The sequence below is a fragment of the Grus americana genome, chromosome 1 (genome assembly GCF_028858705.1).
Source record: "Grus americana isolate bGruAme1 chromosome 1, bGruAme1.mat, whole genome shotgun sequence".
NCBI lineage: Eukaryota > Metazoa > Chordata > Aves > Gruiformes > Gruidae > Grus > Grus americana.
This window is the reverse complement of record NC_072852.1, coordinates 186,048,950-186,068,601: the sequence shown is the minus strand read 5'-3', so window position 1 is coordinate 186,068,601 and position 19,652 is coordinate 186,048,950. Positions and strand designations below refer to the sequence as shown.

Sequence of the window (19,652 nt, the reverse complement as noted above, 5' to 3'; positions counted from 1 at the left end):
CAGCCCTGTATCTGGATTTTCTAGAGGATTTTCCCTTTCCTTACAGGTGACAGAGCAGAGAGGAGGTCTCAAATCACTTGCAGAGGGGGCAGCATGACAGCAGATGCAAGGTCAGTTGTGGGGAAAGAGGGGAAGGTTAGAGGCCACCCATTGCTCTTCCCGCTGACCAGCTGGTGCTGGCCCGTGATGCTCTGCCAGGGCATAGGTGATTCTAGTTGCATGTGGATGAAGCATCTCCAGCACCAGAGGCCTTCAGTGCTGGAAACCCACCGCATGCAGCCTCCTTGTGCCAGTTGCAGAGAGGGCAGCAGTGGAGAGGATGTTTCTAGGACCTAGAGACCTAGGTCTCAATGCCATTCAATGTATCCATATGGTAGATACAGACCTTTGCTCACATTTAAATCAGCAGTAGCCTTGTGGGATTTTCAGTGCATTGTACGAACTACAATGTCCTTCCTACCCACCTGTCTTATCTGGGAGGGAAGAGCTCTTCTCTTGAGTATGATACACCTGATCTTTCCCAACAGCTATTGATTACATTTTTGTCTTCCTTCAAACAGTCACATGCCAGCTGATGCCTGTGCTCTTTCAGTTAAGCAACAACAGGCTCTGTTGTAAGCTTGGTGACCTGAGAATATTAAAATATGTACTGGCAAACGGTAAGTTGCAATGTGTTGCCACCAAGAGCTTTATGATACTTATTTCCAGAGAAAAACTAGGTCTCCCACAGTCTTCATCAATACAGTGATACTTGCTCTTTTTATGCCTAAAGCTGTCTTAACACGTACTCACAACTCCCCAGTTAGGAGTTGCTGAGGGCACGGAACATGAGTGACTTTCTCAAAGTCAAAGAACATGCATATCAGGCTCATGATGGCTACACTTACCTCAGCTTTCTTTCCTAAATATAAAATCATCTTTGCAAGACAGTGTATGTAGAAGCCACACCACACGAGGTAATTAGAAGTTTACAACCCATATTTCAGCCTGTTTCTAATCCAAGACTGTGGATAATACTTCAGTCTCTGAAAATAAACCATCCTTTTTTACCTTTGTCTTTAGCTTGCCAAGTACAGCAAGTGTTTGAATTCAGAAAGCCACCTCCTTTACCTCTTGTGCTCTGCTTCTCTGGATCCCTAAATCTTGCAAATGAAAAGCTACAGTTTTCTTCTCCATCTGAACAGTTCTGCAGGAAAGGATAAGGAGGTTAAAATTCACAAGATAACCATTTCATACCTGAAGCCTTGAAAAAGACTGCAGCATCAGGTTTGGGGAGCAGGGAAGAGAAGGCTCTGGAGAGTGATATTTCCTAAAGATTCATCTTAGCAGTTGCAATTAACTTCCTCAATACCCTTTTGGATAAAAGTTATCAGATAAGAGATCAAGAGAGAGAACATGATTTAGCTCTAGCAAGTCTCGATTTACAATCTGTCTTCCCTGATCTGAGTTCATTTTGTGCAACTCCCGTGTCATGTTCCTCTCTTGCAGAGATGGAAGAAAGAGTTTAAGTCAAAATAGATAAGTGTAGAGCCTCCGGAGGCCAAAATGAAATGTCTCTTAATGGCATCTTTATGGCACTCCCAGGATATCACCATATCCTACAGGGCTATTATGAGGGGAATTTCATCTGCTTTACTCAAAAAAGCTTTGGTGACATTCTGAAAAAATGCATAATGCAGCAATTTAAAAAAGCTAAAATATTTTGTTCAAGTTTCCTGGATTTCAGCCCTGCCTGAGCAAAGACTGTGTGTGGAGGGAGGTGCAGAAGGCAAAGGAGAGAATTAGAAATAACCCTCCCTCCCTTTCTCCTTTTTGCTCTCTTTTCCCACCGCTCTCCGACGTTCAAAATCAACGTGAGGATGGAGGGGGAGGATGCTGCTGTTGAAGAGCACTCTCTGCCAGGCTTCTCTGTGCAGAGGTCTGATTTTCATGAGCATGAACAGGAGACCTCTCCCTGATCATGTTTCCAGGCCTGGATTATTAATGGTTGTATTTCCAGCCCTTTAATTGCTTCCTCTTCTGGCGATGTCTTTTTTAGTCCTACTTCAGTTAATACACGCTCAGTACGTATTAAGTAATGAAAATGCACAATCAAGGCGCACATGCCTTGCAACTGCTGTTTATACTCAAGGATTTAAAACTGGCAACAAGGGAGGTTAATGTTATTCTTAGGAGATAACACGCGTTGCTATGGTGAACACGTCTTCTGTCACTCACTGTTGGGAAGATGGCGCCGGTGCTATGAATGCTTGATGGTATTTTTGCTTTTGAGAAGAGCCATGGTAATTATTCCAACACAGATACTAGCCCGTCTGCTCCTGTGCGGATTCTCATATAGATGCTTTGTATCTGAACAGGCTCCCCTCTGCCTTCTCGGTGGGCTCAACATGCCGGTATTGATAGGGTTTTTCAGTGCCCGAAGAAACAATGGAAAACAGCAATAGCTTGTGTCTGAAGATAACAACAGTCTTGCAAAAAAAAAAAAAAAGTATCAGGCAATTTAATTTTTTTTATTTTTTAATGTACGTTACCTTTTGCGTCATATTCTGGAGATCCTTCAGCTTTTTAAAATATATAAAATTTCATTAGGCCTGATCTGCTGATCACAACTTCATGATCTGCACTTCCTACTAAAATTTATTCAGGCAATAATCCACAAGAAATTGGTTGTTTTCAGCAGTTTATGACTTGTTATTTAACATTTAACAGAATGGCAGTTTATTTTGGAAACAACCAATACTGAGAGGTTTATTGCCATTGTAAACCACAATCAACTGTTTGTATCATTACTAGTTTTTCAAGATATAAAAATGGCCAGCTGCATTGGAAAATTGTTTAGCAGCTATAAACATTTGCACTGAAGATTATGTATGGGGTTATTACACCTTAAAGGTCAAAAGTATTTAGAGAAAGCACTCACTTCAGTGGAAATTATTCAACAGATTGGTAAAACCCAATCCCAGAAAGACAATACTGAAGCAATTCCCAGTAATTTTTTCAATTATGATCATGAAAAAGGAATCTGTGGGAGATGGACAATACAGAAGATTGCACTTTCTTTATCACAGCATCAGGCCAGAACGTAAGGCTTGTTGCCTTTATAGATGTTGCAACTGTTTTGTTGAATAATTTATTGTACTGTACTCACAAATAGCTTAATCATCAAGGTTTCCCATTTCTCTCTTAGCATCAGGCAATTGGCCACAGATTTCATAACTGACATGTTTACAAAAATTCAAAATACTTCCATTTTGATTGGAATAGGTTTCAAATGAGAGCACGTGTTTTATAACAATATATCACTTCTTCATCTTAATACATTATAGTGGGCCAAATCTAAGTGAGTAATTCACAATGAATGATTCAACTGTGCAAATTAGTTTCTATTTTTGCTCTCAAAAATACATCTACAAGCAGACTGCAATTTCCTTTCTTCTACTTATTTCACTAATATTTCTTCTTACTCTAGTTGCACAAGTAGTTACTGCAGAATATTTGAGCTGAGTTTAATCACAATAGATCTTCTATTGCCATTATCTCAGTGGATATAGACGTTTGCACAGTTCATGCAAATTTTCACTTATGAATAAGAAAAATTGTTTCCTCTTAACGCTTGTGCTTGGCTGTAAAGTTCATTTTTCCAAACCGTTTGTGCTAGTAAAACTTTCAGTAAGCAAAGCCACCACACAGAGAGGAAAAATGGATGAAAAACTTCCATTTAAACCTTTGAGCAGGTAAGAGGAAGGTTGGGGTTTTTTAAAAAAAATTATATTTAGTGGTATTCATTCACCTCTTCAACGCTGATTGGAATTTCTGGCAGAAAGCTTTAACTCATTTTTTCCCCTCCAGTCTTCCAACGTTATGAAGCAAATTAATCCCTACTATAACTCCAGTGAATGTGAGGACATTATAGCAGAGATGACTTTGGCACTATATTTCCTGTTTAAAGTGCTTACCTGCTCATGCACCCTTTTTATACAGTCAAGAGTGATGGTTGCTGGTTTTCATTATTCACATTCAAATGATATAAAATACGTGAGATGCCACAGCTTTAATTTTCAGATAATTTTTGTGGGGTTTGCCTTCTGTAACTTGGAGTGGGTTTTTAGGATTTCCAGATATATGCAGCTGTTGCCACACTGCTTAACTGGAAAAAGAAGTTTTCTGAACCTCCACAGAGGTGCGCAGCAGGCTGATGAAGAAAAGAAAACTGAAGAGACATCCCCTAGGAAGCGTGGTTCACCATGTCAATCCCTTTTGAAGGGAGAAGAGAATGTCTCTTTAAAAAGAAATATCAAAAGAACAACAAACACTTATTTTTGCCTCCCTCCCAAGCCTAGAAATAATATATGACATGAAAGAAAGTGAAACAAAGTCCTCAGGAAAAAAAAAAAAAATCCAAACCAAAATCTACCACCTAGTCATATTCAGCCTGTCTTTCATGCTGTTTAAAATTCTCTTCAGCCCTGGGCATGGGTAGCAGAACTGCAGCAATGAGGATCAGGCAATCCTGCCTGCCAGTCGGAGGCATTAGCAATTTGCTGGTTGCAGAAAAACTAAAAATAAAAACAGAGTATTTCATAAAGCAACAGAAGCAAGGCAGCCTTCTTTCTCCCAGGCTGCTACGGTACAGCTATAGGCTACCAGGTATCAGAGATGAAGAGCATTTAGGCCTGGTCAATGCTTTTTCACACGTGCAGGCGGGGATACAAAAGCAGGCACAAAGGTTGATGGAAAAAAAAAATCTGCATTCTTCAGTTTACCTTTACTGACTAAAGTAAAACTAGATATTTGCAACCAGAATCATTACCAACCTCTGCTGGATTGATAGAGGAAAACGTGAATCAGAGGCTTTTCCAGGCATGGATGAGTTATTTAATTGAAATGGTGCCTTTGTATTTTATGAAGTCATTTTCTCCTCCATAATTTTATGAAACCCTCCGCCCCATTTTTAAGCAGTCACTTGCTATGGCTTTCTTCTTCTTTGGTCCAGTATCACACAAGCTAGCCACTGGCATCATTAATAGCTTTCCAGTTTTGAACTTTTAAATTGGGCTTTAAAAGATTATGCTTGCATATTTATTAAGGGCTATTGGTAATATCAGCTTGTATCAGAAGGTTCATTGTCCGGGATGTAAAGTTATCTGCTTACAAGTTCAGCATCCTCATCTGGGGACATCCCGAAACCATGAGCTCACCAGGCAGCAAGGACACCTCAGCAATCTCTGCTTTTTCTGTTCCCTTGTCATCCATGAAAAGGCTTTTGAAATAAGACTTTAACGATACAGAACCAAATTATGTGCCCTCCCCACCTCCACTCCCAATCTAACAAAAAAATGGGTCTTTTTTCAGCTAAGCTTCAAGTCAACTTGAATAAACAGGTCAACTTTCCCAAGCACTGGCTGCTCAGCAGCTAACGCTGAAGTAGCATAAGCTAATTTATATTCTGTAGGGTCACTTAAACTCTCGAGTGTTAAGCAAAAGTGTCAGCCAGGTCCCAGTGGGGCAAGTCTCTGCAGCTCCAGGAGCACTTTTTCTTAGGAGGAGAGTTTTGTCCCTCATTAGAATTCGTTTCGTATTATGGATTCCTTCCTTCCTTCCTCCCAGAAGTGGAAGGACTAATTAGGAATAGTTGTCACTGCTGACATTCAAAGCATTATTAGAATTGCAGCCCACTGAAACAAAAAGGGAATTCATATCTGTTGTAGGAGAATCTGACAATTCAAGCATTGTTAGACTCTAGTAGGGTCACCTTTAAAGCTTTTCTCAGCTTCAGCTCCGGCAACCAGGCTTTCGTTACAAACCAGTGAGACTGGAGTACCATTGATGCTGTCTGGACCTCTGGATTGGGTTTTTTTTTGGGGGGTGGGGCAGAAAGCTGTTTAAATGAGTAGAAAAAGCCCTGGCAAGCTTCTGTGCTTCAGAGCCTAACCCCTCATGCTATTCTCACTACTGCTGCCGCATTGACAGCTGCAGAGGTTCTTCATTTGCTTCGGTTACGTGGCTTTTGTAAGGTGCTACCTACCTCAAGTTTTGTCATGTAAAAATTCCAAATTTCAGCAGAGTGTAAATAGGCACGCATCCATTGCTCTGGTGGAGGACTCAAGTTCCTACGCTAGCCAAAGCGCTGTCACGAAGCAGAGGGAGGATGCCAGTTTGTGATTGGCATAAGCAGATCTAAGAGCCACTGCCAAAGGCTGCTCCTCTCCAGCACCTGTGCGTGCCCCTATTCATTCACATCCGCGCAAGCCAGAGACCGCGTGGTTACATGGCTCGTTGAAATTACAGCCCCATCACAAGTGCCAAGGCAAGGGGGGGACCACGTGAGAGCCAAGGGGACCTTCAGACTTTATGTGACATTAAAGTGGTATAAGCAGGTCGCACTGCTGCAACCTGTGTCCACAGAAAATCTGACAGAGATTCCTAGTCATTTAGGAAGAGGTCAGCTGTTTTCATTCTGCCTTCAGCCTCTGACTGTGCCAAAAGCGTCTAGCTTCACGCCTTTTACGCCATATTCCTTTTGGGGTGGGGGTGTTGCTGAGGGGAAGAAGAAAGCCTTTTCCTATTTAATTCTCAACGGCTGGTAATCTAATCAACTTGCTAACCAGCTTTACATATGCAACTTCAGTGCCTAGCAGTAGATAGATTCATAAGTGTGATGAAGGAAAAAAAAAAACCCAAAACTGAAATAAATCACATTTAGAGATTCCAGGCAGATACTAGTATCAAAATGGAAACACAGTTAAAGTGTCCAGAAGCTTAGGAGGAAAAAAAAAAAATCCCTCTGAGTGTTGCTGAAAAAGATTTGCAAAGTCTACAGAAGTCTTCATTAGAGTGTAATCTTTCCTTCCATCCTCCTGAATGTTTTTAAGTTATCTTTGTTCGTGATTGTCTTTATATTGTCATTGACATTGCGTTGCATTAACTCAGTCTCTAATATTAGATGCAATTATGATACGTGACATTGAAATCGTGCTTAAAGTAAGATTCCACTTGAAGGAGTCACCTTAGATCTATGCCTTTGTAAGGCTGTTTATTGCTTTTGTGATTGCGCTATCAAGTATTCTTTGTACACAAGTTCCAAGGTGCTAACAGCCAGATCCAAAATAGATAAAAGAAGCCAAACATTTGAGTAACTTGAATTCTGATGTCTGCAGTCAGATTTGTACTCTAGAAACCCCTCCACAGCTGCTGCTTCACCTCAATTTTGAAAAGTACTGCAGCTATATTTTCACCTGATTTAACCTCTGGTTCCCCATAACTATGTTTTGCCAGTGCACATTGGTAGGATTAAGTCTATCAGTGCTAACTGCCCCCATGCCCAACAGAAATTAGACGAGCTGCAGATGCTGTTGGAGTCGAGATGATTCTGAACCCACCACTGGGTATGCTGGCACCTACAGTTATGTCCAGTGGAAATTAAGAGTTTAAGACATTTTGTGGATTTATCTCAGTATTCTCAGTTAACATTTTTTTCCCAGACTTACAAATCTGGACCACAGCCTGATCTTTTCATCTGAAACAACACACTCAAAAAGTTTCTGAGGTCAGATCGTGCCATGGGTGACAAAGACTGGTGCGTTCTGTCTTGAACAAATGCCTGTAGCACTGCCTCATCGGTGGCAACACACATGTGTAACTCACTGGCAATTAACTTCACTGGGACTAGGATCCAGCTACCTCATGGTTAAAATCATGACAGCAATACAGTTAATAGCAGAAAACAAATTTAGAAGGAGAAGAAAAAAAATCAACAAAAATAAGATGTGACAAGTGCTTATTTACGTAGTCATTTTTCAGGAGTTGAGCTGCACTTTAATACATAAATGCATTGTACCTTTAGTGAAACCTTCCTCCTGAATAGCTAATAAGTTATGTTTAAGTGCTTTCACCAGTGAACTGACTTACTTTAGTTACTGTGAAATCATTTTTATTATCCTTCTGTCCAAAAAAGTTGGAGGTAGCTAAAATCATTTTGGTGCACCTCCTGCAAGCTTATGAATTATTGAAGACTGGAGGTAGAGTGGCTGCATGGAGGAAAAGATGGATAGCTAGTGCATTTTCACCGTCACTGAGAAGGTGGCTTGAAGGGAAGGCAGGAGCCTCAGAAACATCTGCAGGATTGTATTCTTAACGAAGGAGGTGGTGGAAAAGACTGAAGCTGACTCATGAAACATTGAAATGTTTAATTGTGTAATACCAGCATCTGGAGATGCCAACCGAGCATGTAAGCACGTTGCAGATGTTGCTCTGTGGCACAGCACCTGGCTCCCAGCTCACTCTCCAGGTATTTAAGGCCCCTGAAGAAATGGTATCTATGCACTGTTGAGAACGATGTCAGCTGACGGTTAAATAACACGCTAAGATCAGGAGAAACATAACAAACAAGAGCTTGCAAAGGACTCTTTTCCCAAAGGGGAATCCCACTGCTTCTTCCCAGCTGTGAGTAAAGAAAACCTAACTGGGAATCTTGTAGCCCTCTACTTAGTTCGGGAAACCTGAACTGCTGTCAGTAACTTCAGCACTCAGATCTTTAAGCCTCTCTTAGCTGATCAATTTGTCCCCTACAGCAATTCCTACCGCAGTTAATTCCCACTGACGCCAGCGAGGGAAGCACTAAACAATTACGGGCTGGCCGGCTGCTGAACCCGCTAACTAGGTGCTCATGATTTGAGGAGATATTTCTGTCTGTTTAGGCCACTGGCAGTTTTACAAGGCAGAATGTCTTTGCTCTCGGCCCAGTGGCGACTAGAAGGCTTCCCACCACCTGGTGTTAAGAACAAAGGCCTGACCTGACCAGTGACACCAAGACTGGAGTCAGAGTCTTCTGGAGCGTCAGCTCCAGGACACCACCATGGAGCAGTACTAAAACACCAATATTTTGTTTTGTGCAGCTCTCCAAACATTCAAGACTACTTTAGCTATGCTTCTAAGTTCAGCTGAGGCCACAAATGTTGTACTTTGGACTTTATAAAAAGCAAGCAAACAAAAGCCACTTAAAGAAACTATTACAGGATACTTCCCCGATACAACTATTCTGCTGTTATACCTCTGCCATCTGACTTTCCTACTGAATCTCACAGCACAGGACAACACAGCTTGGGAGGGACCTCAGGAGGTCTCTAGTTGTACCTGCTGCTCAAAGCAGGGCCACCAGTGGGGTCAGAGCAGGTTACTCAGGACTTTATCCAGAGGGTCTTGAAAGACTCCCAGGGATGGAGAATGCACATTGTCTCCAGGCAACCTGTGTCACTGCTGGACTGTCTTTGCGGTGAAAAAGTAGTATATCCAGCCTGCACCTCCCTTCTCAATTTTTGTCCGTTTTCTCCCAACCGCCCACCACGCATGAGTGTGGAGAGCCTGGACCCATATTCTTTATGACCTCCCTGTAGATGGTAGGGAGGCTGTTGCGAGGTCTCCTGGCAGCCCTCTCTTCTCCAGGCTGAACAAGCCCTGCTCCCTCAGCCTCTCCTCAAAGGGTGAGTGCTCCAGCCCCCAACCATTGCGGTGGCCTTTGCTGGACGTGTTGTGGTTGGCCAACGTCTTTCCTGTACGGATATCCCAATACTGGTTGCAGCAGCTAGATGTGGCTGGCCAAGCAGAGAAGAGCAGCCGTTTCTGTTGACCTATGACCATGCTCCCGTTCATTTAGCCTGGGAGGTCCTTCTCTGCTGCCAGAGCATGTGGCTGGCGCTTGTTCTTGCTGTAGTGCTGCAAGGGGCTCTTCCTTCCCAGGCGTCACGCTCTGCGTCCGTCCTCATTGAATTTCGTGAAGGGTTCCTGTCACCCCACTCGTGCAGCCTCCCCAGGTCCCCCTGAAAGTCAGTCCTGTCCTCCAGCATATTTGCAGGTGCTTGCCATTTGGCATCATCGGTAAGCCTGATGAGAGTGCTCTCTGTCTCCTCCAGGTCACTAACAACACTGTTAAAGAGAGGTCCCAGGACAGATCAGTCTCTGGGTTGAGTACAACCCTTAATCACCACCTCCTGATCCCAGCCACCCAACCTTTCACCTTGCCCACTAGATTTTTTTGGACTTGTCCACTGGATTTTTTTTAAGGTTTCTCTCATGATATTGTACTCACTGCAGTGCTTATCATCTCTACTATTCTTTGTAACACAAACTGTTCACTCACCAGCCAGATGTGAGGAACATCCAAGTTGCCCACAGCAATTCCAACGGAGAAATCACTACATCCAGATCCAGGCTCTATGCAGTGTTTAAGTCATACAACTGAGAGGAACCATTTTGGAGCAAAACTTTGCCACTGTTTAAAACTAGAGATTATTAGATGCAATATCTGCTATATTAAAAAAAAACCCAAAAAACAAACAGAAAAAACCAACCCAAAACAACTAATTGACCTCTCCTTCTGTAAGGTAGTATGTAAATAAGGAAACTGTAATAGCACAGTAGGGGTGTTTTAATGTCACAATGTACAGCAATTATTCTGCGTACCATGACTAACTCTTGAAAAATCTTATCGGATGATGCTACCTTTGTCAAAATGGTATTTCTCTTTCTAAGTATAGTTTCGTGATTTCTTAATATTAAAGGAAGTAGGTGTATTGCTATCTAGGCCAATAATTCAAGTTATTCATGAAAGGAGTTTCTTACCCCATGGTTCATGGATCACCAGCAGTCAGTAAGACAGCAGAGAATGATCTAAAATTCCCTCCCTCCTACCCAATGCCCTGAGCAAGTGAATAAACTTACAAAACAGGAGAAAGTAAAATACAAAAGCGTATGTTAAATGTAGCTGAAATTTTAATCATTTGCAAATAGAAAATTTTATTTGGGCAACAACCCAAAAAGCTCTAGCATTTGTTTTCCAGGAAGTTTTATATTCTCCTCATTTCAAAAAAGTTGGGAATGTGGATCTTAAAAAAATAGCTTGTACAAATACAGTGCAATGGTGGCAGAAGTACAGTGCCACTATTTCTTTAAAATACTCATAACTATGTTGTATGTACTCATATCAGAGCAAAACTGGGTATAAAGAAACTCAACAAAGAGCATAAATTGGAAATGTTTTGGATGGTGTGTGTTTTTTTTTTAAATTGGCTTCCTATTTATGCAACAATAATTAAATTAAGACCTGTAATTTAATTTGGCATTATTTTTTCTGTCTTTAAAGTATGTCACTAATTGCATACATCCATGAAGAGGAAAGCTTTTCTCACTCTCAAATTGTAATTTGGAAAATTAATGTTAAGTCAAAAAATTTAAGAAAAAACATTATTTCAAAAGTGTGCCCCAGTACAGATACAAAATTCCTCACAGGATCCTGAAAAGCAATGTGAGTGTGTATAAACACGTGTGCTTATACACACATGTGCATACACATACCTTCTGTTGCTTGAGAGCAATCGTTCAAATGACAAAACTCAAAAGTCCCAAGATTGTGCTGGCATCACTGATGATGCTGACTGGCAAACAAGGATGTCTTAGCAACCTACATGCCAAATGCTGCTGTTGATGACACAAGGAAAATGTTTTATCACCATTCAGCTAAAAAATTCTGGAAGCTGTAGCTGGGAATTTAGTGCCAGTCTACCGTGCTGCCGGTCAAAGACAGAGACACGGACAGACAGACGCACACTCATAGAAGAGCGTGAATGAAAGGAAAGACTCTAAAGCCCAACATGAAGAAAGCGATGCTCCTAAAGAAGTCAGCAATACTTTCGACGGTGGACTTGTTGTTTTGACAACATTTAATCTTTTAAACTGATCCAGAAGTGGGGACCAGAGCTCAGTACTCAGGCCCTTAGATCTCACAGGCTTTATGAACCTTCCATTCTGCAGCCAGGCACAACTTCAGCAAGAAGCAGGACAAGTGCCATTGCCCCCTCAGCCCAGCTTCATCACCAGCCTGATTTGAGTACCAGGACAGATAACAAGGATTTTCACACCATGGCTGCAGATGCGTTGGCCTGTATGAGGCACCCTACAACCACAGCTACCGGACACCAGACACCTAATCTGTGGACTTATGGATGAGAAAAGTGTTAAAGCAAGTGGAGACCTGGCAAGAAGGAGGCAGTTTTGCACCTATGCAGAAATCTAAGTACACAGGAAAGTAAATTTTTAACTTTTAAGTTACCTAGGCGATCAGACAAAGGTTTTGGGAATTGCACCCTTGTATTTACGTGTCTCAATTCTACCCAAGTCCCATTCTAGACCAGCAAAGGTTTTGCAAGTTGCACTTGTGCAGGCTGATAACCAGACTTCACTGGGACTTTTGGTGGACCTGTGCCTAAATCTGCTGTGGTTAGGGTAAAGAATGAAATTCAGAGAAAACTCCCACAGCCTAAGAGCAAAAACCAGGCAGATGAGCAAGGTGTGGTTCATTAAATAAAGTGGGAATCGCCCACAGCAATGCCAAACAAACGCACTCAGTCTTGCCTGACATCTGAAGTTAGAGAAGATACCTGGGCCTGGTTATCATGTGAGTAGGAAACTACCTGGGAATTCCCGAGCTAAGAAGTTACAGATGAATGCTTTCTGAACGTTAAAGCACACACACACACAAAAATGACTTTGTTTATTGCTGCTGTTATGGGTGGACAGAAATTGCACCAGAATAAATCAACCTCTCTGCAGTTTTCTTAAAACAAAAAAAGTTCTGCATCTGACAAGTAAAGAAAATAATCTCAAGAACCTAAATATTTATAAGGTTAAATTAACAGGCTATGCTATTAAAAAAGTAGTATCCTGGTCTTCCCGGTCCGGCTGAGCACCAAACCAGGTGCTGCTCTGCGAGGAAGTCTCCAAGGACATTGCTCAGCCTGCAACGCTGACTACCAGCGACAACAATTTGAGCAGTATTTACATGACTTGCTTGATGCCATCTTTCCTTTCACTATCCTATCTTCATCCTTCCAAAGATCAGTTAGTGGGTAAAGCAAGCTTTGCCAGTAAACACATGAGAAAAATTAGTTGCTTCCACGGATACATACTTCTGCTGTTGTACGTGTGGTTACAGCACCAGATATACAATAATGATGTTTTCACAACTGCTACTCATTAGCTTCACTCATTTTACAGATTTTTCCAGAGATCCTGATGGCCAAAGTTAACTTGTTGAATTTTTTAATTTGTTAATTTGTCAAATTTGTGAACTGGTCAGTAGTCTGCTCTGAAAAAGATGGGAGAAAGCAGAAATAGAACTTGGTTTTATTTCTTTTTATTAAGAACAATTTCTCTCATAGCTGAAAGCAACACAAAACCTGTTTCTTCCAAAATAATCAGATATAAATAGTTAGATCAGGAAGAAAATTAACACAATCTCACAAAAATAAAACCCGTATTTCCTTCAAAGGTGTGGGAAGTTAATTTTTAAGAAGAGAACAAGTAGCCATTTTTAATGCATTTGTTTCAACTGATACTTTAGAACAGCTATTTTTGCCTCATTTTACTCAGGAAAAAAAAAAGGCAATCATATGACAATAGCCAGTCAGTTCAAAATCATTAGAGGGAACATTTTTGCTACCTACCATACACATCAATTTTGCTTTTGAACGACAATTCAGATCGCTTACAGACTCCACTTAAGAAAATTAAGGACAACCCCACCACCCTGCTTCTCTCATCCCAACATAAAATCATGAAGGTTTTTTTATTTTGTTTTGGTCTGGTTTTGGCTAACACTTAAATGTACATTAGTTGCTGGCTACTCCTTTAACAAAACCCAATTAAGACTATTCCTATGAATAAAGTCCATTGTCTTTAAATTAAACATTTTCTTGTATTAGAGCATTAGTTAAGTGACACAAGCATGTAGTACCCCTATAGCGTATGCCCCTTCCCAGGCAGATTTTTCCCTGCAGCCTTTTTTGCTTTATCCAGTCGTGTCCTATGTCCTGCCACTCTAATTGTCAACAAGTCTCCAAACTACCTAAAGTTTGTATTTCCTTTCGGGATCAACTTTTTAAAATCTCTCTTTAATGAAAGTAGGGGAATTGTGACAAAGTGGGAAGAACGTGATAAATATATATATATATTTTCATATTTCTTCCTTTCAAGGAAAAAATCCATATAATCTGGACATCTACCACTGGATGAACAGACAAATGCACATTCTGATGGATAACATGAGGTTGGATGCTTTAATTATTTAACTGCTCTTAGCCACTTTCCTCTGGTTAAATAACCTAGGAAATGGGATATCTAAATATTATATTTGTAGCACTTCAAGTTGTTTCTTGTACCTCAAATTATATGAGTTTGAATGGATACTAGAAAGCTTTTCAGTCTCGCACTGAATCCACTATGTCTCATGTCATCCTTATCCTCCTCTCAGGAGAGTTGATTCATCTACAGTCAACTTGGTAGGAATTTGCAGCAGCCAATTGCCCCAAATAGCATCTACTCACATCTACTGTCAATTAAAACTTGTTCACTTTAAAGTCGGAGACCCATGGCTTCAGCATTCCCCAAAGCAAGTTAACAACCTAGTGCTGGCTGCACAAGGAGGTACGTATGATACTGTAGGAATGTGAGACTCACTGGAGAACTAACCCAGTAAGTCCATCCAGAGTCATAAGCAAAGCAACTGTCATTAGGGGTAGTCATGTTTGTTCCCTGCTATATCAGTCTTACATCAGGCTGACGTGACTGGACTGACCATAAAGTCCTATATAAATCCATCTGACTCCATGCCACAATGGACCTAGCTTCTTCAGTTCCACTGCCATGAAAACCCCTGCACCACCCCAGTTTCTACAGAGTAACGTACTCTGTGACTAAGTAAAAGTGTGTCCAAATAACCATTTGACAATTTCAGAGATCTTTTAATATGCAAAAGAACTAACCAAAACCAAGACTCTTCCTTTGTATCTCCAAGTCTTGCAGATACAGCTAATGGAAACTGCAGTCTGTAGCCCGTCAGTCATTTTGTTCTGAGTTGCACCTCTCAAACTGCATTCATGATCATAAATGAAGAGATTAAAGTGGAAGGTGATACTGAAAACTTGCTGTACAGGGTCTGCCATACTTCCTGTGACACAATACATTGTCACAGATTTTCTGACGATGGTTAAGTCTTCATCAATGAAGAAAAAAGTCTATATTTAAGACTATTTTTTATATTTTAAAAAGCTCCAAAAGTTACCAAAAGAAGCAACTACTTCTGAAGAAAAACACAGACAGTAAGAGAACATTTTCAAAGCTTGGAATAGATCATAATTCAGTAAAAATACACTAAAAGTGAGACATAGAATCATAGAGTATCTCGAGTTGGAAGGGACCGATAAGGATCATCGAGTCCAACTCCCTGCTCCTCACAGGAGCATAACTGTACATAACTTTACATAACTGTAAAAGATTTCAGTTTGTTTTTAAATAACCTTAAACTTTTAATTAAAACAATAAATAGGAACAGTCAATGCAGTTGTAACAAACTGTGCAGAGCAAGTAGAGACGAAAGCTGTTGCACAACGTATCTGCTGAATCTCCCATGACCCAAGGCTTCGGATTTCAATTTTTGGTACTGGATTCCAACAAGTCTTTTGCTTCATTAATTTTTGTTGCTAAGTAAGGTGATCCACCTGAGAACAAAAAGGGGAAAGGAATACCATTTACACATCAGTATGAAGTACCCAACTACTTCACTTGCAGCATTCCCTATAACTCACTTTTACTAGCTCTTCCTTCCTAAATAGATCCTTTTTATGTAACTGCTTAAAAAAGACATTGATAGGAATTAAACTAATTGATAAGGAAACGTGAGAAATGTAATCAAAACTGAAGTCGCTGAAGAACAACGCTGAACAATTTGCCTCAGAGAGAAGACTGAAATCACTTTACATCAGTGTGATTTAGACTTGCAGTGCAATGCTGCAGCCAACGTATGCAAGGTCAGCTGTCTTGAACATTCATCCACAGCTAATAGCTATTATTTCCACCTACCCCAAAAACTATGAGGTAAAATTTTATAAATAATTTTGACAAAGAATCATTAAGCACATGCACACACCCCCACCCCCCAAGCCTCTCCTGTGCTAGATGCCTGGAATTACCAGCCAGAAACCATCACATTAAAGTTATTTAAACATGGTATGCCTTCTAACTTCTAGTCCTGAACACTGTCATTGCTTTACGCTCCATCTAACAATCTGATTACAGTTCAGTGGTCTTTTTGTGTTCAGGTTTTTTTTTTACTCTCCCCTTGAGTGCCAACCATCTGCCTACAGTCACCAAAAACAACATCACAAGGTCTGTATCAGTAACTTACCGCTTACTATAATACACATATTTTTTACATGAAAATGTGATTCCAGCAGTACTGTGCACTGAAAAGCCTTTTCCAAGGCATTTGTTCAATTGTAATTTTTCATTCATCATTTCATTCATTCTATTCATCAGAAAATATAATGACAGAAGAAACACGCAGAACTAGTTGTAGACATACGTAAATAAAAACAAAAAGGCAAGGCTTGCTTAAAGACTTCTTTATGACATTCCTGCAGGAATCCAAATAATTTTTAAGTCATTTCATAGTGTAATAAAGCAACTGGAAAAAGTAATGGAGTTCTCTTGTTCACGTTTTGGTTTTGTTTGAATGTAGCCCCAACAAGCAAGACACACTGGAGGAAAGTGAGGCAGTGCAGGGGAAGGGTAGCGAATTGGCTACTGGAAAATGAATTATTTTCTTTATTTAAACCAATTGGCTTTTTAGCAAGGAATAGTATTTACTACATTGAGTACCGCTTCTTTCAAACAGTAGACAAGAGGATCAAACAAACAGTAAAGACTACAAACTGCAATAAACAATGCATTCCAAGTAATTTTTAAATGTGCGTTGATTTTATACATGTCTAGAGTGCAGGATCTTAAAGTAAATTCCAATCTGCTGGAAGTGTTTTCACTACATTTACATCCTTAAGTGCCATATTAATTTTGTAGCCCTCCAATAAGAGAAAATTCAATCTCATGATTGCTTAAGTGTTTGTTTATAATTAGGTCAAGTCCAAAATGCTTCTCTTCCTTGTTTTCTGTGAGCAAGTATTCTTTCATAAAATTAGTAACTGATAAATTAACATAGAATGTATCAATATAAAAACACCTGAAAACTGAATTGTAAAGATTAATAAGCAACCATTTTAGCAGTGCTCACTGGGGATGTTGTTATGCAGATTTCTATGTATTATTTAATTATTTATAATAATTCTCTTTTCAAAATTTTGGATCTCAGATAACATATATAACTTTTAAAATCTGTAATTATTGCCCTTTCTTCTATCAGCTCCAGCTGGTAAAATATTATTTTAAAATAACATTCGAATGTTGAATATTATTTTAAAAGCACATCTGTGCTACCCACAGCCAGAAGAAATCAAGATATATACATAAGCAAACAAGTCTCTCTGTGACGCCACATGTTCAAGATTACTCCAGGCCCTCGCTCTGCAGCTGAAGACATTACACAAGGTTGGGTTTTCTTTTTTTCCATGGCCATGCCAGAAGAGCTGCAGGGGCAGCACAGAGGCACAAATCCCTTCAACTGGTGTTCCTACTGAGAAAATGCTCCATCTTAATAGCACACAGGAGGGCTCACTACATCCATCCAAACCTACACCATGCCCAGCTGCAGGTGCATTACAGCTGTAAGAGCGAGTCATTAAAATGTACGATCTTCATCTTCGTAAGGGGAACTGCCTCTTTAGGTCTACTCAACATCCACGTGGAGATTCACTGTTCTGGCTCATGACTCTAAGTACTGCTACAATAAACTTTGAAGTTCATTATTAAAAACATTTGACCTAATAGGTACTCTAGTGGTTAAGAGGCCTTTGACCATCATAATATATTAGGAATGCAGAAGAGAGTTTATTTTCTATGTCTCTGCAGCTTATACATTATAAAAAGTATAAACAATGAGAGAGTGAAGTCGTATAAGCAGGACAACTTTAGAATTAAACTGAGGGGTGAAGACAGAAAAGTATCGACTAAACACTTCCCGTAGCCAGCGGTCACAGTTATTTTTTCATTTTCTTAAAATGGGGTGCCAGCAGGGAGCCCTGTAATTCTGTCAAAAAGATATAAAAACCCTCCGATTTCCCCTTTTGACTTCTGAAATACAGTGCAACTCTTCACCATCTGTTATTTTAAAGTAGAAACAGCAATGAACATATGGGCTTTCTTTCTCAACCAGCTGTAGTGTAGTTAAAGTTATAATAATAGCCTTTCTGTAAGATAAATTTACATTAAAAACCTGGCCAGTAAAGCAACAGTGCCTAGCATTCCATTTTCTCCAGGAAGTCTGAAATTCGTCAATGATGTACTTAGTGACTGCAGAACCTTTCCCCACAGAAAGTTACTGTCATACATGTGACTGTCCATCTCAGTTCAAAACAGGAATATCAGTTTAATGTAAAAATGTTATAGCCAATTTTTTAAAAAACTTATTCAAAAATAAGAAAAGTGTGGAACATTAGTGCCTGAGCTCGTAGTTTTAACTGAAGCTGCACAAGTCTAGAAAACAACATTAAAGAAAGACGGGTAAAACTGTGGTTCATAAAGCCTAGTTTATCTGAGAGAAGACACACAGAAGCTCAAGTCTATAAATAAACAACATATATTTGCAATCAGTGTGGTTATTTACACAATCAGTACACTTAAAGGAGCTCATTTAAGATTCTTCCTATCCAGCTCTGGTTAAGAAAAGTAATGATTATTTACCTTTATCAGGATGATTCAAAATCATGATTCTTCTATGGGCTGTTCTGATTTTGGCCTTGCCAGCAGATGGACTGCAAAAATAAAAAGAAGTGCTTACCATAAATGCCACTGCACTCAGGCTATAAATTAACAGTTCATACCAGCTTCAAAAATAATTAAAACTTGAGATTTTCACCATCTTGTGGACAAAACATAAAACTGCATCTCTGAGGAAATAACAATAAAGGCATGTAAGACACACTGAGGAGGACACCTTTAAAAGCCTGCGTATTTGACACATACAAATATCTTTCGGATTTTTTTAAAATGCAATACATCCACTCATTTAAAATAAACAATTTTGGAACAAAAACCCCCAAATAAACCCAGCAGCTCTAGGGTGTATCTAGCTGGTTATTCTTACTATTAAATGCAGAAAACATATTGTTTTCCTCCTAGAAAATAAGTATTTATATGACCAGTGACAAAACAAAAATTATTTAATATTATCACATTTTCTTCTACTCTAAGTATTTTTATAGCTGTTATAAATAATTCTTCTTTCTGCTGGGACCGGAAAAAAACCCCTGTATTTGTTATTTTTGCAAAGCTGTTCAATGTGTTGCATTCAGGGACATGCTGATTTACAAGTGCTACATAATGTTGTTTCCTTCAATGACAGATGCATAAAATATGTACTTGGCCTAAATTAAATATGTACCTTACCAAACAAATAACCACTTATGGATGCAGTATGCCAACACAATAAGGCTATCGTATGCAAAAGGACAGTTTGAATAGTTTAGTTTTTCATAATTTGTTAGCATGCAGAAATGAAGCGGTGTTTTCCACTTCAGGTGACTTCTTAGTCAGTGATGATTCAATTAATTAATCTTTTTGAAGATACAGTTTGAGCACAAGGTATCAGCCTAACTATATTCCCGAGGTAAACAACCTCTAATTATTATTCTGTCACAGGGAAATTAGGGTAT

General features: G+C 39.8%; 1 protein-coding gene across 4 annotated transcripts in view; it reads right to left on the bottom strand.

Moving 5' to 3' along the window:
• Positions 1–8,166: 8,166 nt before the first annotated feature.
• The window catches only part of DNAJC15 (DnaJ heat shock protein family (Hsp40) member C15), a 31,225-nt gene continuing 19,739 nt past the window's right edge, over positions 8,167–19,652 (bottom strand). The window contains exons 5-8 of one of the 4 annotated variants that reach the window (XR_008578995.1): positions 18,682–18,752; positions 14,814–15,548; positions 12,960–13,138; positions 8,167–9,921 (exon numbers count right to left, since the gene is read on the bottom strand). Coding sequence is in view for 1 of the 4 variants with exons in the window: in XM_054839589.1 (XP_054695564.1) it covers positions 15,478–15,548; positions 18,682–18,752 (142 nt within the window). In the remaining 3 variants the exon portion in view is untranslated. Of the gene's footprint in view, positions 9,922–11,041; positions 15,549–18,681; positions 18,753–19,652 lie in introns of those variants that run through there. The other 3 variants (XR_008578996.1, XR_008578993.1, XM_054839589.1) reach the window with 3 other exon arrangements.